This window comes from Biomphalaria glabrata, chromosome 15 (genome assembly GCF_947242115.1).
Source record: "Biomphalaria glabrata chromosome 15, xgBioGlab47.1, whole genome shotgun sequence".
NCBI classification, from domain to species: Eukaryota; Metazoa; Mollusca; class Gastropoda; family Planorbidae; genus Biomphalaria; species Biomphalaria glabrata.
The window spans coordinates 7674625-7701944 of NC_074725.1; the positions used below are offsets into that span (position 1 = coordinate 7674625).

At 32.6% G+C, this 27320-nt stretch overlaps 1 protein-coding gene and 1 long non-coding RNA gene across 2 annotated transcripts; one reads left to right on the forward strand and one right to left on the reverse strand.

Moving 5' to 3' along the window:
- Nucleotides 1-118: 118 nt before the first annotated feature.
- On the reverse strand, nucleotides 119-27320 carry LOC106057179 (anosmin-1-like). Its single transcript, XM_056012297.1, has 15 exons — nucleotides 25636-27320; nucleotides 21319-21393; nucleotides 18076-18144; nucleotides 15913-16147; nucleotides 14680-14837; nucleotides 14366-14495; nucleotides 13744-13874; nucleotides 13178-13312; nucleotides 12519-12615; nucleotides 11925-12047; nucleotides 11598-11704; nucleotides 10718-10886; nucleotides 9343-9545; nucleotides 8849-9005; nucleotides 119-4689 (listed from the first exon to the last, which is right to left on the reverse strand). Exons 1-15 carry the CDS (start codon nucleotides 25795-25797, stop codon nucleotides 4523-4525), a joined length of 2118 nt encoding a protein of 705 aa, XP_055868272.1. The 5' UTR covers nucleotides 25798-27320; the 3' UTR covers nucleotides 119-4522.
- Nucleotides 5830-7745, forward strand: LOC129923087 (uncharacterized). Its single transcript, XR_008775001.1, has 3 exons — nucleotides 5830-6047; nucleotides 6699-6791; nucleotides 6947-7745. It is a non-coding gene; the product is annotated as an uncharacterized LOC129923087 (long non-coding RNA).

Below are 27320 nucleotides of genomic sequence, written 5' to 3' on the forward strand. Positions count from 1 at the left end.
TTTTTCAAGCTATGCTCAGCATTGATTAAAGTGCATCTTATAGATGTTAAGTACACTAAAAACAATCAAACAGAAGATTTTTTAAACAAGTGTATCCCAATACAAATGCAACAAGTACTAAATGTACTAACTTTTTTATTTCAGATTCAATGGGCTCAGTCATCTAGACATAGTGTACATATTAAATGCCATAAAAACATTTTATATCTTTCTCAGTAAATATGCAACAAGAGAAACAATATCAGGGAAGTTGGAATCACTTTTCTTGTAACATTGTTAACTGACAGCAGTAGTTAATAGAATGTATTTTAATAGTGTACATGTAAAGTGTATTGTGTAACAACCAATTCGGACATATTAAACAAACTTGAAAACTTGTATACTTAGAACAAAAATAATAAATAGCGCAACTAAAGAAATAAAATGGAATGTTTCCCAAAATTGTATCAAGACAAAATCTATTTCAATTTAAAAAAATAAATAAAAAACTCAGAATTTTACACAAGAAATGAGGGTAGTAAAAATTGCTAAAGATGGCACTGGAGATAAATATTGGATGCAATAGCATTGCTTAGCACACCACAGAACACTCAATAATGATGGCTAGTTAACATAAACAGGGTTCCAAGTGTATTTGACAAAGTTTAAAGTTCACTATTGAATAACACAAAATGAAATGTAAATTATATTATTCTATCAGATATTGCTTCCATTTGGTGCTTAATTATTTTTCTTCAAAACCAAGATCTTAAAAGCGACCAGTAAGAATACATTAAAAAAAAAATTTAAAAAATTGGTTGACTTAGCCAAAAACTATATCATCCCCTTTAGTAAGTTTCAATGTGTAAGTAATGAGGCACTGATGTCAACAATTTTTTAACATTTTACTGCCAAACATTTAGGTTAGAAAACTTCTGGCTGTAACTAATGATAAAGAAACCAATACATAAACCAATACAAAGTTGGGGCACGAGTAACCTACTAGGAAAATATTTTTGTAACAGATTTTCCCAGAAAATTTACAATATCCTTAGCATCCCATTCTCAATACTAAGCTGAAGTAAAACAATAGAGCAAAAGGGTTGTGCTATTGCCTGTGGATGTACATACAAGACAATCTCACAAAGGTTACATATATTGTTAAGTAAACATGCTAGTAAAAAAAAAAACATCAATGCATTATAAATACAATAAAATAAACAATATTTGAGTGTAAAAAAACAACAAAAAAACATGCAAATCTTATCAAATGAAAGACTTTTGTTTTAAAGTGTATTAAACATTCAGCTGATTAAACACAACCAAATTTAAGATGAACATCCTTGGAGTAAAGACGATGATCAAGTCCATAAACAAAGAAGGACAAGGCAATAGGAGATTTGTGTAAAAGAATAGAGGAACAGAGTCAGAAGTACTAAGTGAATGATTCTCTTGAAGACATACAGTCCATAAGGTCAGTCATCCCCTGGCCAATACAAACACCAACTTTCTTCTTCCAATAAATGTTAGCTTAAAACTTAAAAACAAGAAAATAAAAAAAAAATACTTTAAAAAAATAGTACAATATTGCCTTTATACAACTTTTATTTTGCTCTTCTTAATAACTAATGAATGTTAGAAATTTTTTTAAAAATTGAACAATTTTTACCACTTTCCTTATTCCCCCTTCCCCAAAGAAAAATCCTGGTAAAAAAAAATGTATAAATCTACTAGACATATTCTAATGATAGGTTTTTACATCTAGACTAAGAATAATGTGTGCATAATGTTCCTGAACATTAACTTATTAAAATCTTGATTGAATTTAGCCTACATGGGGAAATACTCAAAGAAGTGTAGTCTGTTCAAAATAAATATTTTTGTATCCTCTAGCCTATTTTAAATTAATTTCTTTTTATACTTTCAAAAGTTTTGAAGTCAAACTATAGATTTTTTCCAGTGTGGCCAACCAGCTAGTAATTCATTTCCAATGATATACATCAACTGTCAAATTCCTAGGAAAATCATTAGAGCTATTTTTGAGAACTGTGTCCCTTTGCCAGTCTGGATAAGCGACCAGAATAGAGGTATTTTAACAATATTCAGTATTCTAATGTAAGCCTTATGAACTCAAAACTCACGAATATCCAATATTATTTTTTACTATTATGTCAAGTAATTCCAAAGGTGAGCATAAAGGTTAAAATGATTTAACAGTACTGATAATAGGCTAAGCTTTAATAGCAATTAAATAGGGCAAAAATAACAATCACTACTGTTAATGTATTATTTTACATAAAAGGCACTGACTGTAATTTGAGCAGAGCATAGAAATAAGAAAAAGTTGTTTATATAAAACAAGATAAATATTTTAGAAATATTTTTAAAAACAAAGCTTATAGTGAGTGAAATCGCATCAATTATTTTGACTCAATCATGTTAACTTTAAATAGATTTATGCAAACAATAATAAATTCGTGCAACTGGAACTATTTATATTAATTGTTTTTTGTTAGCACAACTTTCAGGCTTATAGCCTGCTTAGTGTGCTAGGGTCGAATCACTTTTGTGGACCAGTTTGGAGGGAAGGGGAAAGAACGTTTCCATGTTGCCTTTTTTTCATTCAAAAGCTATTTATTAAACAAAGCTGCTTGAGTCCGAATTTGAACTCAAGGTCTTGAACCTCCATGTTGGAAAGCTATTCAACTTCTTATATACTTTTTTTTTTTTAAACTTTTATTGTTAGTTTAAAATTTATAGAAAAAGACCTAATTCTCTACACAAGGCTTTTTTCCCCTCAGCTTAGAACATTTTCTATATAAAACAAAATTAATTGATTACAATAACTTCATTAACTATTACCATATTTTTTTTTTTAAACTCATATGTTGTCATCGACAAAAATAATTAAGCTAAATAATTAAGCTAAGTTTCAACTTGATTCAATGGGAAGTGGGAGAAATAACATGTACTAGATTCCACCCAGACAGAGTTGATATAAGCTTTGTAATCATAAAAATGCATAGATAGAAGTGGCCTTTACAATAAAAGATGAGGAAAATATTTATTTTAATATTAGTGACATACTACTGACAGAAGAAAAGATCAAAATCCTTTTTAAAATACTTATTTTATATAAAATTCAAATCATGTGACCCTAGATACAAGTTTTATAAGCTAAAAGGAAATATTTTATTTTATATCTAAAAACAACATAAAAATAAGCCCCACTTTGTTCTAAAAAAGAATGTAATTAATTTGATCTGATAGTGGCAGAAAAATAAGAAAAAAATGAGATTACTAAGTCCCAGACTTAGATGTGGTGGATGAGTGATAAAGCACTTGGCTTACGAACTGGAGGGTCCCAGTATCAAATCCTGGGATTTTTACTCTCAGGATCTTTAGGATGCCTCTGAGCACGCCCAGCTCTAATAGGTACCTGACATAGGTTGGGAAAAGTAATGGCGTTTAGTCATGCTGGCCACAGAACACCCTCATTAATCATGGGCCACAGAATCAGATGACTTTTGCTTCATTCGCCCCATAGACAGCAAGGTCTGAAAGGGGAACTTTACTTTGTGAGTCCCAGACAATTCCATGTTAAGGCACAGTGGTTATTTGAGCTTAAGACCCAGAGATGTTTCTTGAATATAATATTAATAGACACATGTAATGTTAAACACAATTATATGTGTGTGTATATACACATATGGTCAAAAAAATATCTATCTAGGAATGCAAAAGTAATAGAGGGATATTTAACAAGATTCCTTTACACATGAATGCATTTACGAAAACAAAATAATTTCTTTGGTAGGTGATCAGAGTTTATAATTCTCTGACATTCTGACAATGTATTATGAAATCAAAAGCTAATGTTTTGAAATATTTCAATTTGGATTTACTGTAACAACTGTAATTTTATACAAAAAGTAACAACAGGATTTAATCAGACCTGATCTTTCAATAAAGGATCAAACAGTAATAACAACTGTAGAACTAGTCAAGTTGCAAAACTTTGAAAGAAGTTACTTTGAAGATAAGAACAATCTCAGTTTTCTATGTGTTGGAAGTTAAAAGCTTAGACATAGGAAGACTCACATGAAGTCTTGATTGACAACTGCTTGAATTTTGTTGCCTTTAATTTGACACTCACAGTCCAATGCTAAGAAGGTTAATTTAAGCACATTTTTTACCAGATAAAATTTTCAACTCCCTATTTTTGAATGAATTCTGGAAAGTTATATAAATTTTGTCCATTTGAGAACACCATTTAACACACAATAGTCATTTCGAAGCCTGTTCACGGAAGCAGGGGATCCTGATGCCCATGCATGACGGGAACAAGTTAGGACAAGAAGATGCCTTAACATTTAACAATGTCCAACAAGTCTTTGCTTTATGTGCTTTACATTCCTGCAAATATCAGACATACATAACAGTTCGTTTCTTTTTAACTTTGCTGTCTAAGTAATATACACCAAGATCACACATAGGATCATGAGGTGATTTTTTTCAGTACATAGTAACTATGAAGTACATTTTACAACCAAATCGCCAAAAGAATGGGTGGACAGAGAAACCAACTGCTGACTTGTATACTTGATGTGACTCCACTTGAGGACACTGTAACATTATGCATATTGGTTGTTAAGTTAGCCATCATTTCCTCAGCCCCAGCACCATTGAAATAATCTGTCACTCTAGTATCTGAAATGATATAATAATAATAATAATAATAATAATCTTTATTATCCGTAAGGAAATTTGTCTTACAATTTGTGCATTACACCAAACAAAAAACATTATAACTATAAGAAACCAAAGTGTACATTCACACCAGACTCACTCATAATTTACATGTGACAAAGTTTATACCAGATTGTTCTTATTTAATGATTTGATTGCCAGGGGAACAAAAGAGTGTTTGTGTCTGTTTGTCTTTGCTATCGGTGTCTTGTATCTCTTTTGTGATGGTAAAATCACAAAGTCCTGACACAAAGGGTGATTCTTTATTTCGAGGATCTTGTTAGCTTTTTTATAGATGTTTGTCTCAAACAACTGCCCAAATGGGGTTTGTTTTTTGCCAATGATTTTGCCAGCAGCATTTAGGATTCTATTAAGTTTATTTTTATTTGCACATAACCTTACTAATAAAACACCAAACAATTCTTTAAAATGTATTTCACAATTTTTTTTCCAAGTTTATATGACCATACAATCTTTTTAAGTTTATACCACAATGAGTTCTTTAATTTTCTTTTCAAAATCCTTCTGAAACTTTTTTTTAATGGAAATTATTAAAATAAAATTTAATAAAAAAAAAAAGCTTTACAGTTAGAGAATATGTTTAGACTACTAACTAACTTATCCTATTCTAATATGGTCTGGAAATGTTAAGATGATTAGATTCTTCATAAATTGCATCCTGAAAATATTAAAAACTTGAAAAAAAAAATCTATCAAAATGAATTGTACCACATTGAGAAAAAAGATATCAGGACACTGACTGAAAATGACTTGATAAAAAAAATATCTTAAGGGGGTCAACGGGTCAAAAATAATCATTTTTCATTAAAAAAAATCGATTTTTCAAAAGTTGCATATTATGTTAGAATAATATCTTATAAATGATATAGTTTAGCTAAAATCACTAAAATAAATGTATTTTAATGTAAAAAATGAGTTAGAAAGGGGTAGGGGTAAGCTAATTTTGCTCTAAATGTTAAAAAAATCGCCCTTTTACGATGCCGATTACCGCGAAGCCCGCCATAAAAGTGGGTCATGTTTGGTGTCTTTGAAAAGCCTACGGTCAGCTCTACAAGTCCATTTCATTGACTCATTCATCTAAAAATAACCTTAGCCTTGAAACTAGTTCAAACTAGACCACTACACGTGTCTCTATTCAAATCCGATTGGATCATGATGTGTATTTATGAAATAAACTTATTTTGATTGGTTCCTTCCGGCCATGTGGTTCCGATGTTTACAGCAACAATGATGGCGTCCGTGAATCGATAGAAGACCCTTTTGGATATTGTATGCTATCTTTGCCATTATTATTTATGGTAAGTACATGTTTCTATATTTTTTATAGATCTAGATATAGCATTATCATAAAAACATAGATCTAGGGGTCGGACAAGCACATATTCCGTGTTTAGGTCGTACTAGATCTAGTTTTAGTTACTACACTTTGACTAGGGCTTGGGGCTAGGCCTAGGCTAGTCTAAGGCTAAGGCCTAAGGCTATCCTACTACTAGATCTAGATAGATCTAGATTCATATTCTAGATGCATTAGTATTTGGATTGATCTAGTTCTATAAAATAGATTTAGAAACTTGATTTCGTTTTAGATCTAAGTATATAGGTCTATATCTATCTATCATCTATCTTGTCTACTTTAGTCTAGATTCTAGATCTAGATCTCCATTTCATAAGCAGTAAGATCGTATCCACTGCAGAAGAGAAGATTAGATTCTAGAATAGATATTAGATCTAGTAGATCTATACATCTAATATAGTCTAGATCTAGTTGTTGCTTTTTCTAATTCTAGATCTAAAATAACTTTGATGACTCAAGAATAAATAGTCTGAGTAGTGAATAAATGAGTTATGAGTGAGTCCTGCTAGTGTAGATTTATTTACTAGATTTCTAGATATAAATTTTACTGGGCTACAATGGCATACATACAATAACTTTTTCCTTTTTTTTCCAGTCTCAGGTTCTCCTGACTACAATTAGAAGTAATGATCTACCTAATCTGTTACAAGGATATAGACATTAGATCTACACACATTGGGAATTGTAGGTAAGAAAAAAAAGTTTTGTCCATTCATTTTTTTCTATCATTCTTTTTAGTTCTTGATTATATATTGAGTAAATAACACTAATGCTATATTTATCATTTGAATATTTTCATAATAGGCTATTTAATTTATATTTTCATTTTCTTTATATCAACAGATCAAAACAACACATGCAGTGTACACTGACCCTTCCTCTTGTTGGAAGAAAACATCACCACATACTAGTACCTCGTCAACCATCTACCCTGTCTGAAAGCTGCCTAAATACTGCAGTATGACATAGAAGTACTTCATAATCAAACACCACATCACATGTTGCTTATCACAAATATAGCAATAATTTCCACTTTATAGACCTGGATCTATATCATGTTAACAACCTGGGATTCTTTTCTCGTTGGATGCTGTCATTGACCACCACCTCCAGCTACAAAGACTCTAACATCATTATAAAGTTCTACCTAACTTATTTCATTACAATATTCATCATCAAGCCCTGCATGGTTCCTGGTGAACCAATTTATCATCAGCTACTGTTTCAACATAAATAAGAATCAGACTTTTTCTGTCGTTGTAGCTGTACACATGCAATGAGCTTCAGTCTCGCCAAGTCACATTATATCAGCATTTCTTACCATCTATAACATTTATACTGCACAGCATACATATGTGCATTATCAGCTCAATGGCTATATATAAAAAGCCATATCATATTACAATGAAGGACTATCTACTACAAAGGCACTGCACTCTACAATTATTCAGCCACCTAAAACATACAAGTTGCATTTATTTTCAAATACTGGTGCCATTCTATTTACTGGATTTATTATTGTGTGTACTCTTATCAAACCACTAGTGTGAGTACAAATAACATTAGGTGCTTATGAAAAAAATGCAGGCCTGAAACCTGAGAAAGACTAGATTCCAAATTATTTGAACTGGTGTAGGTAATTTTTTTTTAACTTTGAAAAACTTGTGTAAACCGCAACCATATTCATATTAATTATATTTTAACTATTTATTTACTTATTATTTGCATGTATTTATAATTAAGGGATACTTTATCTTGATTTTTAGTTGTTTTGGGGATTACATTAATGTCTGAAAAGTAAAAATTGGACTTGTTATGTCTTCGGGTGAATTTTTTTTTTTTGAGTATGTAATCTTAAGAATCACTTTTCTCAAAAACTATCGGTTCAATAATAATAATATTTGGAATACATGTTTAAATATGGTCTTAGCACAGGATGACAATAGAAAATGTCATAAAATGTTTACAGGAAAAGAATAAAGGACATTTTGATTGGTTACAATGGCTGAAAACGCTGTCCGCAGAAGAGGGTAAAATTTAAAAATTTATAAAAAAAAATCTATATACATTTTTCACAATGTCTCATTGTCATCCTGTAAGGAGATAGGGTGTCTATCAATATACCAAATTTCAGACCTGTAGCTTTAATGGCTATTTCAGAAACACATTCTTAGAAATGACATGATTTGACCCCTTGACCCCCCCCATATGATGAAAAAAAGTTGAATTTCATTAAAAAAATATTTTTTAACGGTATATTATGTGTTCCTATGATCAAATACATCATTTGAATACATTAAAAAGTCTAAAATGTTAAAAACAAAAAAAAAAAGTTTTCAAGGTAGATGACCCCCTTAAATAAACAAGTCACAGTCTGAGAATATATAAATCTTGATGTGCTCTCAAACAGAAAAACAAAGAAAAAAAAATATTCTCCATAACCATCTCATAGAAAGTCTGCAAGTAATACCTGCAGTTGACTGTGGAATGACTGACAAAATCATGTGTCAATGCTGCATGCCTACCTATCAAGGTGACACGCGTTCAGATGCAGACAAGCTGAGTTAAGTTTGTTAAGCACCTTAAAGCAGGATGGAAGCCTTCTCCCAGATATCCCCTCCTCCTAAAGAGATTGGACCACAGCGCACTGAGCATGCTACAGCAAGAAAGATGCGCTTTACAAAAATAATTAAGAAAGAACTGTATATTTTCATTTTTGTTTGAGTTCAAGTGATTGAAGCTTACCATCAACAGGTTGCACTCCATAACAAGCACTCATATTCTCTGGTGTCTCAAAGTGAGTAATGGCAGGAATGCTCTTAGCATTGGATGTCTGGGCAATGACTTGAATTGTGTAATGCTTAGATCTCTCTAGATATGTCAGACATGCTCGAAAATCATCCTATAAAACACATTGTGAATTTAAGATATGATCAATATAAGTCTAAACATAACAGTACAGAATTATTTTTTTTTATTTATTTAGCCAAGTTAAACCTTGAACTTGAAATATAAGACTTCTAAGTAGGTTAACCATTTACATCAACAGTAGGATAATTTGTTAGTGCTACTAAAGCATAAGTAAACAGAACTTGAAACTGCATTTACTTGCTTGTTTTACATAATGTGCTTAGAACTAATAACTGCCCTTATCCTTGTGTTTTGTGACAATTATACTTTTTTTTCAGCCTATTTTTATCTGATAGTAGCCTTTCAATATTTGAACTTCATCCACCAACCTTTGGAACCTGCAGCTGAAATGGTGGAGAGTTGTAGATGACAATAGCTTTGGTGGAGGGACGGCTCTGTCCCCACAGGACAATGTAGTTTTTGATTTTGTGGCCTGAATCTGGATTTCTCTCCCATTGGATAAGTGACTGGCACATGCAGTTCATCTTTCGGTGTACTACCTGTAAGCCCACTGGAGGCAGCGGTTTAGTAACTGCATACAAAAGAGAAAAATTTTAAATACTTATTCATGGGAAGTGCCACTGTAGGGTAGATTTAGTTTAAGAAGTTTATGATTGTAAAACATTTGAGCAAACATAAAAGTAAAAAGGATATTCATGGAGACTTTGCCATAACCAAACCACCATTTTACTGTAATTAATTGTTCAACATGAGGATTATGAGTAATTATACACACAAATAAAATGTTTCTTATTTTTTGTTCTTATGACAGAGAAGTTATATCCTGTTTCTAGAGACCAAAAACACAAAAACAAATTAATTAAGAGGTATGGAAACTAAAGCTGTATTTTTATTCCATCACATCTACAACTGGTTTTCACAAAAGAACAAACACAAAAAAATGACATAATACTTAAACTCATAAATTTCCCTAACCCTAACTCTATCTGAGCTAGTTAATGCTTTTTTAAAAATTCTATTGATTGTTTTCAGTGCTTCAAATCTTAAAGCTGAACTCTTAGTACTTATCATCATTTGTCAAATTTAGACATATTAACACAATTAAGAAATTTGTGCCCAGAAAAAAAGGTTATTAATAATCAATCTTTATATAGTGTAGACCAGTGTTTACCAAACTTTGTTATGGAAGGCCTGAATAGGTTTTCCAAGAATTACCGGAATAATTAACTAGTAGGCCTACACATTAATTAATTATTAAGTAAATGCAGAAAATAAAATACTATTTGATTTTATTAGTTCTTCTCCGTAACTATGAACTTTGAACTAAAATAGATTCTGACTAAATGGAAACAAAGATAGGAAGATCAACCATGAAATGGTCTCTGGTCGAGTTTGTCAATGAGTACCAGAATATTTCAAAACAAGCTATTGTTGTGGTATTTCAGTTTCCTACAGCCTATTTAAGCACAGCAAATTTTCTAATTATGTCACAACAAAGTCTAAGTCTGAAACAAATAAATAAATAATAACGCTTAATTTAAAATATGTTTTATTTATTAAATTTTAATTTAAATAAATAGGAAATAATCCAGCCTAAAAAATATTCAAAGTGTTCCACTAAAGTTTCAATTGTACAAAGTGTTCCATACAAAAAAAACTTTAAAAAAACACTAATGTTGACTATACAGCTATGTTTTCAAAACCCAATTTATATATTTTTTTAAAGAAAACATAATAAATAACCTTCTTCAGGACAGTTCAATTCTGGGATCACCCCAAGTGTGGCAAGACAGGATGATGTCCTGAACCTTTCTTTGCGACCTTCATTAACAGCCCCAGTGTAATTGACAATGGAAATACTAACTTCATAGATACAATCAGACAAAAGGCCATACAGAGTGAAATGTTTCACCTGAGGAGGACAAGAAAAGTATTTTGTAATTTGTACACTCTTATGTAGTAGAAGGTGGCATATACACTTGTTGAATTTATACACTAATGTAGAAGATAATGGAATATACACTTGTTGAATTTAAACACTAATGTAGAAGATAATGGCATATACTCTTGTTGAATTTATACACTAATGTAGAAGATAATGGCATATACACTTGTTGAATTTATACACTAATGTAGAAGATAATGGCATATTCTCTTGTTGAATTTATACACTAATGTAGAAGATAATGGCATATACTCTTGTTGAATTTATACACTAATGTAGAAGATAATGGCATATACTCTTGTTGAATTTATGCACTAATGAAGAAGATAATGGCATATACTCTTGTTGAATCTCTTAACAGATGTAGTATTTCAGGAACATCCTCATATAGAGAGGTAGTTAGAAGAAAGATGTCTAGCATATTGCCCAAACAGATGTCACTAGCCAAACTGATGAGTTTTTATATGATCATTTATTTGGTAAAAGTCCTACCTACTCACATAAGCCTAATTTGTTTTTCTATTTTCATATCTGTTTTTTATTCATGAAAAAAAACAACAATCAAATACTTAGTCATGTAGTGAGTTGTTTAAAAAAATAAGAATGTGAAACTTAACATGAAATGAGACTAACCTCTATAATGTTCTGATGATGTAACCTATCTGAAAAGTGACTAACCTCTGTAATGTTTTGATGATGTAACCTATCTCTGGTTTTTCTGTGTTGAGATTCTCCTTCACAGACATCAAGTTTCCAAGCAATTTTAAAATGTTTCACATTGGATCCTGTATTGATAATTTAAATAAATAAATAACACAGGTTCACAATGCAATTTTAATCAGTCAAGAAAGTGTTTATCATCTAACCAATCATTGGTACCAATGAGTCAGACTTGGCTAAATTTGAGTTAATTCTTAATAATGTTTCTGCACAAAGAAAGTTTATATTAAAAGTAGATCCTGACAATTCAAATGAAATTTGTGAACTTAAAAAAAAAAAAATTACCTGGAATTAAAGACCATGTGACATTAGCCTTAAGCTGTGAGTCCACAAACCTGGCATCATGTATTGTGACATTGTAAATGTGGTAGGATTTCTCTGGATCTACATGAGGTATAGTCTCCACTTCTAATGTGAATGAAAATTTATTTCCAGAGGATGGAAGAATTAAAAGATAAGGGTAATAATACAATCCAATGACATAAAAAACAAACACACATATTGACATTGTATTTTTAAGCCTAGAATAAAATAAACTGATGTACCAAAAGAGGACACAAGGCGAGATCACTTAAAAAAAAAAAAGAAGAAATATTAAGGTTTTACTATTTAAAAAAAAAAAAATTAAAATTTAAAGATCTAACAGAATGATGACAAATGTTGAGAGACAAAAAAAATCCTAATGATAGCTGTGTGTATGTAGGTTAATAACATTTCTTACTGATGAAGATTCTCTGGTAAGAAGTGACTAGATCAAGTTCTATTAATGGCAGAGTAAGCTTCTAACAATAAAATCTGAACTTTGACAATGTTGCACATGTGAGAGAAAGAATGAGACAGGAGTTATGTTTTATTAACTATCCAAAAAAAAAATCTCACCTTTACCAGCAGGTTGTGGTCCCAAACAAGCTTCAATATAAATAGATGCTGGCTGGCCAAAGGTGACTATGTGATCCCATTTGATTACTGCTTGAACCTAGAGTTTGCATAATATACAAATATACTGCTGTATATATAAAATACATGGAAAAAGATTTGTAAACAAGATCCCCACCAACCCTGCCTCTGCTTCCATTGAGATGATCCAGTAGCTCTTTGATGTTAAACATTGTATAAAAGACAAACACCCCAGTCATCGTAGATTTACATTTGGAATGTCATTTGTAGCTTGTGAATGCTCCTGGTAGTTTGCTATTCTTTATTGTGTGATTTCACAGTAAGAAGTATCTTTTTTCTTTTTATAAGTTGAAGATTATTTTTTGTTAAATTTATCACTGAAATTTTACAAGGTGCATAATTTTAAACGAATCATTATTATGTACTCCTAAACTTTCAAACCTAATCAACCATACAGTTCTGTTCTATAATTTATTGATTATCATTAGCTGCATTTCTTATAGGTGCAAATTCTAGTTATAGCAACAAAATTGACAGCAAATATTTGTTGGTAAAGTCAAAAGGAAGAACTTGAAACCAAATGATTGTTAGCTCAATGCTAAAAGTAAAGGCTAGCTTACACAAAGCACTCCTCTTCTTACCTGCACAAAATAAACTGTACATGGATTCAGTCTCTGGATAGTAAAGCTGTATCTGTCTCCTTTGATGGATTTTCTGTGCATGTGAAGGCGCATGTAATCACTGCGCCCTCGTGGTAGGCCATCACTCCAGGAGATCTGACGTAAGTTTAAAAACAAAAATTTATATCTGTAAGTTCAAATGTCAGATTTTGTTGAAAAAAATCAATGGTCTAGAGATCTCAATGTTGGATGATTTTTTACTCTCTGTAAAGAGAATTTACCAGTCAACATAGCTTTAACAAATGCCAAATATTTAAAGGAGAAAAAGTACAGAAGACAGGTCACAAAGCTGGCTCAAAGCATCCTTATTAATTGTTATTTCTATAGCCAATATTCTGTAAGGCTGTTTTCTTTTCTACCTTAGATAAATTAAGATTTATTGTACTATTAGAAAAAAAATCCACTTTCTTGGTAAACTGAAATTAAACCTTCCTTTTCTGAATGATTCAGCTACTATACTTTTATTTTCTCTTCATATTTCAATAAAATATACACTGCTTAAAGAAGGTAGCTTTAGTAATTATTACCATATAATTGGTGACATTCAACCCATCTGTGTGACGTGGAGGATGCCAGTGTATGGTCATATCTACTGTCTTGCCATGCTCTTTGGTTCTAATGTGTTTCAGCTCATTAGGAGGTGATGGCTTTAGAAACTCTAGAAACAAAAAAGTAATTGAAACATGATATAAAATCTTTTACCTTATCTTCAAATGGACATGTGTAGATATTTAGGTAATTTATATAAAACAATATTTAAATAACATTTTTAAATAAAAGTAAAATAGTGATGGACAAAGGTAAAAAAAAAAAATTATCTATATAGCTAGTCCTTACGTTTTTCAACAAAGAAATTATGTTTATATATTGCCAATGATTATGTTTATATAAAGCTTCATGTCATGCTTGCATACATCAGTTTATCTTGGAAGTGAATGACCTGCAGCTCTCAAGCCCTCGGTTAGATCACCATACAATATTTCTTAAAGCCAACCCTATGGCATTCTGTAAACACGTCCGAGCTAGCCATGGTGTCTACTGCTGATAACAGTGTGGAGGTACTGGCACCCTGCTCTTTGAAGGACTTCCTTGTAGGTTATTAAGAAAAAATTAGTTAATATTTAACTTTTGCACTTTATCAACTCTCACCTTTGGTATAAGTTCGTGGGAATGTAAATCCTTCAGAGCCATGAACATTGATTGCTGCTAGCATATAGTTACATTTGGAACCAGGCTGAATGACTGGATAGCCTTTCAATTTGACTCGTGTAATAGTTGTCTGCAAGACAATAAAAGTACTAAAACAGTTAATCTGATTGACACCAATTTTAAAATACACCATTCTACCATAGCTTAGTGTGCCAAAATACATTTTTGTTTTTCAAAATTAAATATGAATAGATTTTTTATTGAATAATCATTTAAAATTATTTTTATAGAGAGCAATAAAATAGCAGTCTTACAAATTTAAACTCTGGAGCCAAACTGTAAGGGCACCACCATCTTAAAATATATAAGACAGGAGCTGCAACCATGGAACTGTATGTTGATCTCCATTCTATTAACAATCTGCCATCACTTTTCTCTTTAAATGTTATATTAGATGGCTTCTGAGGAATTACTAAAGAAACCAACAACAACAAAAATATTATTATATGTATTTCAAGCAAATCAAAACCTGGTCAAATGAAATGGATGAATTAAACTACAAAACAAATGAACTTAGCCTATTCATCAAAACATAGGAGCTGATGTTTTTTGAAGCAGACATTATGAAAACCCTACTTTTTCAAAGCGTTCTATTTCTTTAGTGAACTTCTTCTAGTAATAGGAAGAGTTTTAAAATGGTTAAGTTATATACCATTGGTCAAGATTCCCTTTCTACCCAGAAGAAATGATGAAAATGATAAAGTGTAGAATAAATGAATATTGGACCAGCTCACATCCCAATTACAAGAAAAAGGATGCCTATTATAAACTATCTCGACATGACAAGCGCATAATTTTTTGACTCAGAACCAGACACAACAGAATGAAACAACATATGTTCCAGAAGCTAAAAGTCAGGACTAGCAAAACTTGGCCTTGTGGAGCATCACCAGAGAATGCTGAGCATGTCCTTCAAAGCTATATACTTTATCAAGAGGCCCTAACAAGACTCCGGCCCCAAAACCCTTTTATAGAAGAAAAACTATACATATACAGTACAGAAAGCTGCCTGATCTGGATACCACTGTGCAGTTCATCTATAGGATTACTGATCTGAAACCCCCCCCCCCCCCCGACAAGAAAAATGAGTACAATGAAGAGGAAGATTCCATTTAAAGAATTTAACGCCATTAGCGCAGGTGGCCAATAGTTTAAAAATATAAATGCCAGTTAATCCAAATTAAATCCTAAATATGCATGGCTTCATAAAATCCATAATAAAACTTCCAGCTTCTATCACAATAGGGGATTACAACCCTTAGTTCAGCAGCCATTTACTCAAATTAAATTAATTTAATTAAATGACCTCATTTCAATTACATATAATTATTTAGTCAAAGAGCATTGACATAAAAGTTTGACTGATTGTAAATAATATCTAGGGTGTAAGCTATAAAATAGATCATCATATTGTCATGAAGACAGCATCTATTTAATATCAATGTTAGCAAAACTGTTGAAAAAAACATTTTTTAATGAGATTTTACCTTCATGCTCTACAGGCCTTTTGCATTCAGAAGCACAGCTAGTTTGGCAACACTTCTCTATTCCTGTACAGTGTATATCTTGGCCACATTTGTCTGTACAATTACCTTGAAATGGGGGTGAAGTATTAGAGAGGGGACAGCTACCAAATTTCCTTTGCAGAAATGTAGAGATCACACTACAGCTATCAGTGCATGCCTTATGGGCTTTATTATTCTTTTGCCTGTGTATATGACGCTGAAAAAAAAATAAAAAAATTTTAATCTAAAGTAATAAAAAAAAAAGTAAAGGAATGCTAAAACATTTTAATTTTTTTTAGTAAATCAAAAAATTATCTTCTTAACTATATCAACAATAGATATTGCCTGTGAGTCCAAGATTATTGAGGATGAGCATTGTATTTCACAGGACAATGCGTATTGTGCAACACCTGATGCAGACAGAGCCTTTGTTCAACAGGTGTATTTAAATTCCGTTTTCACTGTCTGCACCCTTCAGTCTCAAAACGATATATTTTTTTTGGCATACTGTCATTCCCAATTACACAGTGTCCTAAAAAAACAGCTGTTGAAGATTAACACAGTGTGTTGCAGAACAGTAAGGTAATGCAGTGTCTTTTGGGGTGAAATAAGAACCAAAATGTGATGGAATCCGCTCAAACAGCAATTCTCCCCATAAAATTTAGCAGGTGGATTTCTCTTGAAATTCAAGGAAATTTTTTTTTTTTTTTTACAAATAATATATTCGTGTGTACTAAATTTCAATACAGATCTTTACAGAAAACGTATAGTTGGATACTTTGAATATTAAACCACTTAGACAAAATGTCCTTACTCCATACCAACATGGCTTTAGGAAATATAGATCATGTGAAACACACCTAATAGCTATAGGCCTATTTGATGATTTTTCAAAAGGTTTAGATAACAGTGAGCAAATAGATGCTATCTTACTAGATTTTTCCAAAGCTTTTGACAAAGTTCACCACCATAGTTTGCTTAAAAAATTAAAATATTTTGGCATTGATGGTCCATTGCATCAGTGGATTAAAGATTTTCTGATAGGGAGAGAACAAACTGTAATAATAAATGGCTCTAAATCAACACCAATAACAGTAAACTCAGGCGTACCTCAAGGAACAGTCTTAGGTCCACTACTATTTTAATTTACATAAACGATTTACCAAATTGCATTAGTTCAGTAACAAAAGTCAGATTATTCGTAGACGATTGCATAATATATAGAACAATAAAAACATCACAAGATACAGAAATTTTACAAAGAGAATTAGATGAATTACAGAAAAGGAAATCAAATTGGAGCATGTCTTTCCACCCAGAAAAATGTCAGTTATTAAGAATAAAAAAAAAAATTAAACAAATTAATTCCACTTATCTTATTCATGGTAAACCAGTAACATAGACTAAAAACGCAAAATACCTAGGTGTTATAATAAATAAAAAATTGTCATGGAATCCCCATATTGATCAAAAAATCAAACAAAGCAGGGTTTATTAAAAGAAATTTCTATAAGTCAAATAAGAACATAAAACTAAAATGTTATTTAACCTTGGTTAGGCCAATAATAGAATATGCATCCTCTGTTTGGGACCCCTCATCTCAAGAAAACATTAAAAACTGGAACAGACACAAAATAGAGAAGTGAGATTCATAAGAGACAAATATTCACATTTGACTAGAGTAACACATTTAGTAAAATCATTAAATTTAGAAAGCCTTCAGGAATGAAGACTCAAAAGTAAAGTAGCAATTATACATAAAACACTGAACCATAATCTTCAAATACAAAAACAAAATTTAAAAAAATACTCAGAAAGACACAAAGATAAAGGCACATTCCTCATCCCATATGCTAGGACAAATCTGTACAAATACTCCTTCTTCCCTAGTGCTATCAGAGCATGGAATGGATTGCCTGAGCTAGCCAGGAAAACCAGTGACTTGGCAGAATTTAAGTTATTGGTTAATATGCATGACTGAATGCATGACGCCTAGGACGTAATCATCTGCTTTTTTGAAGTAACGTCTGTATTATATAAGATAAGATACCATGATACTGTTATGATATTTAGTCTTCCTTGAATAGTGTAGAACTATGTCTAAACAAAAACAGCTTAAAACTTCACATGTTCCAATTTACTTACATCACAATCCTTGAGGCAGTTTACATGATTCTCATAATCTTTCACAGGTCTATCACATGCGTAGAGGCACTGGAAAATAAGAATGCATTATATTTTTGTAATTTTAAACAGATATATATATAGGAAGTAGGGGTGCACCGGATAGTACTTTTTGATATCCGGCCGGAGCCGGATATAACCGGATAGTACAATTAGATATTCGGCCGGAGCCGGATACCTACATGACTCAAACAGCTCGTTTTACTGAAGTTTTTGCAAATCTTCTATATAACATACCTATATTCATATTATTTTGTTATTTACTTTCTTACTTTAAACTCTATCACTGATTGATAAATTAAAATGAACAGCATTTTTTTTACAGATATGCTTATCATAAACTAATCTTTGTAATATGAGATGGTGTGTGCATATGTATTGTAAAGTAGAATGTGGGATAACTCATGCAGAATATATAAACATATATGTAACTAATGTAAATCTTTCAAAGGTAAAGTTCACTCGTGGTTTTATAGCGTAAATCTTTCTTAAGTACAATCTAAGTTGTATAGTGGGTAGATGTTTGTGTTCATGTATTTGACACCATCAACTTGTCATTAGGCTCGTGTTTTAAAGGCCACAAACCGCTTCTGGTTTGTATCTAATACAGATAATGGCTTAGTAAATATCTTAAGTACAGCAAATTTGCAGCCGTATGCTGGCCATTCAATTTTGTACAATGCAAAACATAGCTGCTTCGGTCAAATGACTCATTCAACCAATGGGCAGTTAAACCAAAATATGATTCGGTGGTATTATCAGCTGTCCAAGTGACCGTTGAGAAAGCGATGCTTTTAGCATCAGATAGCATTTCATGAAGCTTTGAGGAAATATTGTCGTAGATATCTGGAATAACACGTTCTGTAAAATATTTGCAACTAGGCACAGTGTATCTTTTCTCCAGTACTTTTAAAAGTCCAATAAATCCAGGCTTCTCAACTACTTGGTAAGGTTCCATGTCAGTTGCAATCATCTTTGCTATGGCCAAGTGAATGCGTTTAGCATTATCACTATTAATATCCCACAATTTAGCTTTGTCTAAGACCTCTTTAATCCCTGGTTGCTGCTTGTGTGTGAGGCTTGACGAATCACTGGAGCTCGTAGACGTACTGGCACAGGCAGTGATATTACTTGATGCTGATTTCAATGCAGTCATTTCGTTGAATAAGTCTGGGTGTTTCGAGCGTAGATGACTAATCATAGTGGTGGTTGAGAAGTCTTTAGGTTTGCCTGGTTTACCACGTGACATTACTATTTTACAAGCATTGCAAACTGCTTTAGAGTAGTCCATTGTTTTGACATTAAAGTAACGCCATATAAGTGATGACTTTTTATCAGCCATTATTATTACTATTTAATTTACTAAATGCCCTTGCAAGCCACTTTTATACCAGTGGCTTGTGTAACAAAATACTTGTAGGGATGTGTCCTGTAGTTCAGCGCCCTAATTGACATTTCTCTCCAAGTAAACAAACTTAGTGTCATCATCTAGTGACCTCTAGACAGTGTCTTAACAATTTGGTTTGTGGTCCAGACCCTTGATTGACAACCTATCTCATAATAAACAAACTCATACCAGATTAACCTTATAGAGATTTGGCTTGTAGTCCCGCCCCTAATAAAAATTCTACTCCAAGTAAACAAACTCAGTTCCCTCATAAGATGTGACCTCTAGAAAGTGTCAACATGTTGACATCTGGCTTAATGTGGTCAGCTGCCTATCCGTGAACTCAATGTTATGGACTAAACAAACAAAAGGAGGTGGGGGTACTCATCTCTACCTCTGGAGATATACTCGCACATCTAGACAGATTATCAGCGTGACGTTGTTAAGGAATATTACGTGTTTACAAGACCACTCAAAGGTCAAGACAAGCTTTTAAAATGTGCCAGACATCGCTGCTACGTATGTAATACGAATTTATAATGTAAAGTCTAGTCCCCCCCCCCCCAATAACAAACCTAGTTCCCTCGTGTGACCTCTAGAGAGTGCTTACGTCCATCGTATCTGACTTGGGGTCACCTGTCAATCAATGAACTAATGTGATGGGCTAAACAAATAAAAGGGGAAGGGAGTTGTTCATCTAAAAATATACCTGGTTACATTAGAGGTGTGGCTCTTGTAGTCCAGTCCCCCCCCCCCCCCAATAAAGATTAACTACTAAGTAAACAAACTCAGTTCCCTCGAAAGGTGTGACCACTAGAGAGTGTCAATACGCTGACATTAAACCTACGTCCATCGTATTTAACTTGTGGTTACCCACCCATAAAAAACTCAATGTGATGGACTAAACAAATAAAAGGGGGTGGGAGTTGTTCATCTCTACCTCTGGAGATATACCCGCACAGCTAGACAGACGTCTGGTCAGCATGACGTAGTCAAGGAATGTAGCATTTTAACATGTTAACTAACTTACTCAAAGGTCAAGACAAATTGAAAAAAGTGCCAGCCATTGCTGCTCTGTATTTAAAGCGCATTTATGATGTAAAGTTTCATCTCAATTTATATTAAGTTATTAACACGCCTTGTCTTTATAATAAACGATGTTTGGTGCATATTCATAATGGCTCTATTTTTAAGCACATTATTTTGTTTTCATATAAGCATTAATACATTCTATAACAGACAGTAATGGAACGAGGTCCACTTTATGCATATTAAATAGGTGTATTTTTTACTATCCGGTTTACTATCCGGTAGTGATATCCGACCGGAGCCGAATAGCACCGGATAGTAAAAAATGCCGGATATTCGGCAGAAGCCGGAGCCGGAGGGACTATCCGGTGCACCCCTAATAGGAAGGCAATTTTAATATTTACAGAGCGAAACCATTTCATGTAAAAGATGAAAGATATATAGGGGGGGGACTAAACTGGCTATATGGGCATTCAAGAAATGCCCGGTGGGTTATTCCCAATCGGGCTGGTAGGGTCATCGAAAGGGCAGCACTTGTGCTAGTAAATTGTATTAAGATTTGAATAATATTCTCTTTAAAAGCAACACTTTAAGCGTCATGATTTAAAAAAAAAAATCACACTTTTAAGTCTAATACTAATCTAAAGCACTGTTGTAAATACATTACATCCGAATATAGTGCTTAGACATTAATTCCCTATACATACTAAACAGTAAGTCATTATTTCTATTTATGTCTGTCATTATTTCTATTTCTTAAAAGAAATATAAAAAAAAAAAAATCTTACCCATTTACATATTTGATGTTTCTTACAGGCCTGAATAAGTTTATCTTTTGTAATATACTTCACACCTGGGTCTATCTGTTTGAAGACAATACAAATTTTGTTTTTAATTTACTACTTAAAGTATTAACATATAAATATGAATAATGCTAATATCAATATTTAGGTTTGTACACCTAGCCAAATCTGTCATACTGTTATAGAGCGTTATGAGCAAGTCTGTGATGTGACCATGAGTGAAGATGAGACATTGTTTGGTTGTGTAGGCTGAATAGATTCTGATGAAACCATGAGGTGCTCTGTCATAATTGAAGTTAATGAATCATCATCAAACTCCATTTGAGACAGGGCTTGAGAGGCTCAAATCCTCTCTTGCAAAAGCCCTGGACAGAAACCCTGGTGTCTTGCATAGTGCATACATGTCACCATACAGGTCGACAATTTTTGCTTTTCCAGACCTGTTTAGACGGAGATCAGCAAGTCTGGGGCAGTCAAACAGAATATTAGACGCTGCTTCCTCTTCTTCCCTGCAGCGGGGGCACCATGAATAAAAAATTGGCCATAGCCGTGAGAAATACGAGCCAACAGGACAATGGCTTGTCCTGCACTGTGCTATAATAGCTTACTCACGCCTGGACAGCCTCCACCACGAGGAAGTGCTGTCAGGGCGCCTCATGCATTCCCAGACTCCGTGGGCTTTTTGGGACTTGTCCCAGCACTCAAACCACTTTTCCATTTCTGTTTTTTTTAAATTATAGCCAGAGCATGATGAAAACTTACAGCCCGTCAGTGGGTGGAATTTGCCCTCCCTGGTGGGCCAAGGAATCTGCAATAATGCTGCCAGTCACACCTATGTGACTCGGTACCCACTGCATTATTACAAGCTTTAATAAACCATATATATTCAGTTTTGTTCCTCTGCCATTTTTGCACCAGTTTTCATATATCTCAACTAGGGGTACACCAGATAGTACTTTTAGATATCCGGCCGGAGCCGAATATTGCAGAATAGTTAAAAAAATGATATTCGGCCGAAGTTGGAGCCGAACACCAACATGTCTTGTAAATAGCTTGTGTTGCTTAACATCTTTATTGGTTGGTATTTTTTTTTCCTTTTATATACCTTATTGTTTTAAACTCTGTTACTGATTGATTTATTAAAGCTTAACAGTATAAAATTTATAAACAGAAATTAATCTGTGTAGCATGAGCATGTCTGTGTATATGTACAAGGCCACCAATCATAAAGGCTGTGAGTGGGAGGGTCAATGTAAAATATGTTAGTATTTAGTATATATTTATTTAACTAGTTACTAATGTAAATCTCTCATAAAAGTAAAGTGCAATCTGGCTTGTATAGTGGTTGGATGTATGTGTTCAAGAATTTCAGTTACTAATGTAAATCTCTCATAAGTAAAGTGCAATCTGGCTTGTATAGTGGTTGGATGTATGTGTTCAAGAATTTCAGACCAACAACTGGTCATCAGACTTGTAATTTAAAGTCCAAAGACTGCTTCTGGTTCTGGTTTCAAGGGCTTAATACTGATAGCTGTTAGTTAATAGTTGGAATCTGAAGCGTAGTAGGTCATATATTTATTAATCCATATGCTGCAAATGATATTTTATTAACAGTGGGAACATCAATTATACCTATTTATAGATGAACCTTCTAAAGATGTTGTGAAGCATAGATTTAATTGTAGTCTGTAGGCCTATTATTGATATCTATGTTTAGATCTACTGTTATATAGATCTAAGAGCATTAGGAACACCAACTATAGAAGAAAAAAAAACTCATCCACAACTTCCCTACCAAAAAAAAAACAACAACATAAATAGACTTTGTGATCGACTGATTGTAACAACCTGGTCAGATAGACGTAGTGAGCCTACACATGTAGTCCTAGTGTAGTGTTTATAGTTGATTGTGTTGACCTTCAGGCGTTTTGTTTTCCTTGGGCATACGCAATAGTGTTGAGTGGTCAGGCAAAAAAAGATAACACATTGGCATGGTCAGTCAAGCATAGATAAATTATATCTGTACACTAGTTACAGAGGTCAAGTGTTTCTTAACATTCCAGCATATATTTTCTGTGTTTGCTAGGTCTAATTGTTGTGCTTTAGATCAATTTATTTTCTGCGATGTTAAACTTTACTGTAAGGTTTTCTTTTATATATTAAGTCAATAGAATTAAACAATGAAATTAGCTTTCTTTCTAAAAAATACACACAAGCACATCTTTGTTTTATTTTATTGTGTGCAACGAACATGTGTTCGGCGCCCTAAATGACATTTCTCTCCAAGTAAACAAACTTAGTGTCTTCATCTAGTGACCTCTAGACAGTGTGAATATGTCTTAACAATTTGCCTTAATCCATTTTGGCTTAAGAATGGTCAATGTCTATCAATACATTGTCATGGATTAAACAAATAAGAAGTTGGTGGTGTTGAGTCTGTTGAGCCCTCACAGATCCTTTCTATTTGTATCTACATTAAAATTAGTTCCTAGCTTACTAAGTTATTAAATATATATAATAATTATTAATAATATACTCTTGGTTTTAGGGTTGCAAAAATTACTCTTGTAGACCAGTAAGGTGTGTTTTATGTCCAACCTCCTAATTGACATTTATTTTGGTAATAGCATAGTTTATCTCATAATAAACAAACTCATACCAGGGTAACCTTATAGAAGTATGGCTTGTAGTCAAGCCCCTTAATAAAAATTCTTCTCCAAGAAAACAAACTCAGTTCCCTCATAAGGTGTGACCCCTAGAGAGTGTCAACACGTTGACACCTAACTTATTGAGGTCAGCTGTCTACCTGTGAACTCAATGTTATGGAATAAAAAAACAAAAGAAGGTAGGGGTTGTTCATCCTCTACCTCTGGAGATATACCCGCACATCTAGACAGATTACCAGCGTGACGTAGTTAAAGAATATTACATGTTTACTAGAGCAATCAAAGGTGGTAAAGACAAGCTTTTAAAATGTGCCAGCCATCGCTGCTGTGTATGTAATGCAAATTTATAATGTAAAGTTATATTTCTATTTAGATTAACTAAGTTTAAGTCAAGTTATTGTTAAAGGGAAACTCTGAAGGTTTTCCAAATTTGAGTTATTGACATATTTAATATTATAATAATATATTATATAATATATAATATATTATTTATAATAATATATTTAAATTCTGCGTGAAAATTTGTAATAATAGACATTTTACCATTTTGTATTTAAATGCTTAGAAACATTTATATTTAATAAATTAGTCAGTAAATTCTTGACATATCAAAAAAAAAAACAGGATTCTTTGAGATTTTGTTTTAAACTATTTCATACGTCACTTCCCTCAACAATACTGAAAGAGAAACTACATTTAACCAATCGTATTGCTTCATTCTTACAGTAGCTGCTAGGCTTAGTGACGGCCTAGTCCAGATCTATGATACAGTTATATATATAATAATATATATAAATATTACTTTATAAATATATATATAAATATATATTAATGATAAATAGATCTAAAAGCTTTGGATAACCAACTCGAGAAAAAAAGTAACATTTTCATCTAAGCCTTTCTCTGTCTCAAGAAGTAAATAGATCATGTGTCTGACTGATTCGAACAAACTGGTCAGTGTAAGGCTAGTTGAGACTACGTGTTGTCTGTCATGACAAGACAACCAAGCGAATGGTGTTTGTTGTGTGTTGAGTGGTCTGGCAAGAAAATACACACTGCCGTGGTTAGTCAAGCATGTAAATCTACTTTTAATACGCATTTTTTTCTTTGCATACAAGTCTATCCTAGATCTAACTGCACAGATGAATATATATTTCTTTTACAAACGAGAATGTAAACTTTGCTGTAAGGTCTCCCGTTATACAGAAGTCAATAGATTAAATTAAACGTAGTTGTGAAATTACATAGAAACCCGGTGAAAGTCTGACTGTTTTGGATGCGCAGGAAAATTACGTTGGAAAAACATCGATAATAGTTTAGATGCCCAGAGACATTTACTGCGTAAACTACTACCAAATTACTAAGTTATTATTGCAAAAAAGTTATTATTGCAAATAATAAAAAAAATAATAATATATATTGATATATTAATTATCTGTAAATCAAAACATATATATAGATTATAGATCTATAAATCAAAAATTGTCAAAACCATCGGAGTTTCCCTTTAAGACTAAGATTCTGTTATATGATAGATATCTAGATCTACTATCTTAATCTTAGACTGTACTAACTGTCACTATACTATACTATTATAGATAGTATTATCAATAAATAATAATCTATCTAGAATTACCTCTCTAGCTGTAACCTTTCGTTGAATTTCGCTGCGATTCAGACAGAACGTGTAGCATTGCCCCCATAAAATTTCTGCATAGTTGCATCCACCAAGTTGAAATAAACTTATAAAAGTAATCCATAGAAATAAAAGGCTTATGCCTGTGCCTGTGTCGCTCATTACGACATGTCGGATGAGGACGATTATCACGATACGGATTCGTTTTTAAATCACTATTGTATAGTCTACTATAGTCTATAGACTCTAGATCTAGTATTGTCGAATTGAAGTATTCAATCATCAATGAGTATTGACTATTACACTTACACGGAACACGGTCACTATTCTATTTTAATTTTTTTAAATAATCGAAAATTCATATTGAAAGATCTAGAGTCTACATCTAATTCCTAAAGATAGAATGTAATACGACATCTAGAATAGATTGTCTAGATCTAATAGTCTAGACTAGATTTAGAATCTAGACTCTTGTCACTCTAGACTTGAATGCCATGTCATGGTTCAAGTTATCTTTAACCACAAAACTTATTCCACTTTCCGATTTGTATTTTGCAAAAAACTTTAACTTTGTTGCCAACTATATTTCTAAACTTCTATTATAGAGTGAGCTAAAACAGAATTATTATTTTATTTTTGTTGTAGTATTATTGGCCTCATTAGTTTGATTTGTATTTGATCTGAATCTGCTTTTCACACATAGATTCTATGTTTGAATAGTTTTAGTCATTTAATTCATTTGTATGTGCGCTCTGGAATGATGTTTGGTGATCTCAAAGGACCGGGATTAAAACTCTTCAAACCATGTATGTCTACTGCCATATATGTCCGTCAAGAATGTGAAGAAACATCCGAAACATGTAAAACAAAAATTTACAAAACATAACAATTTTTTTTTTTGCAAGCCTTTGTCGGACTCGTGGCGTGGGAGAAGGTACCGTAGTAGCTTGAGAAAAAAAAGTCCATAAGTCTCTTCTTTCTTATTTCATTCGATTTGCCAAAGAAACAAAATGTATTTTAAAAAATGTTGCAAAAAGCCACAATTAGAACGCCATATAGATACGTTGAGTTTTTAATGTTTAGCAAAGAAAAGCTGGCAGGATAACATAACAAAAGAATTGAGCGGACTTTTTCTTGATATCCTGCTAAGAACAGCTGCAGACGGGAAAATAGAAGTGATTTGGTTATGAGAATTGTCACAGCACCCCTACTACGAAAGTCACTAGACAGATGAGATTATTTTATAATAAGTTTTATTGAAAAAAAAAATGTCCCCATGTAGCTTAAAAAATACTAATGTGAAGTAGCTAGAAACATGAAAAATCCGTTGGTGTTAAAAATACTTCTAGATTCTAGGCTTTGATTGGTTCAAATGTATAGGCCTAATTCCTCCTATAAATAGCAAAGAAAGACAGCCGTGTAGCAAAATTTTAATCACTTTGATAGACAACATATTGACAACTTAGTAGACCCCTTTTGTTTTTCTCGCCAGAGCATGGATGTAATTGAAATTAGATTAACGTGCATTAAAAAAAAGCATCTCAAATTCTTATATATATTTAAAGTTTATCTTTTAACTTTCAAGAAATTTGTTTTAAGGACGATCCTAAAAAAATCTTTTACGGGCACACCCTCGATTTAGAATAGAGTCAACAGTTCTTCAGTAGGATTGAACAAAACGAGAC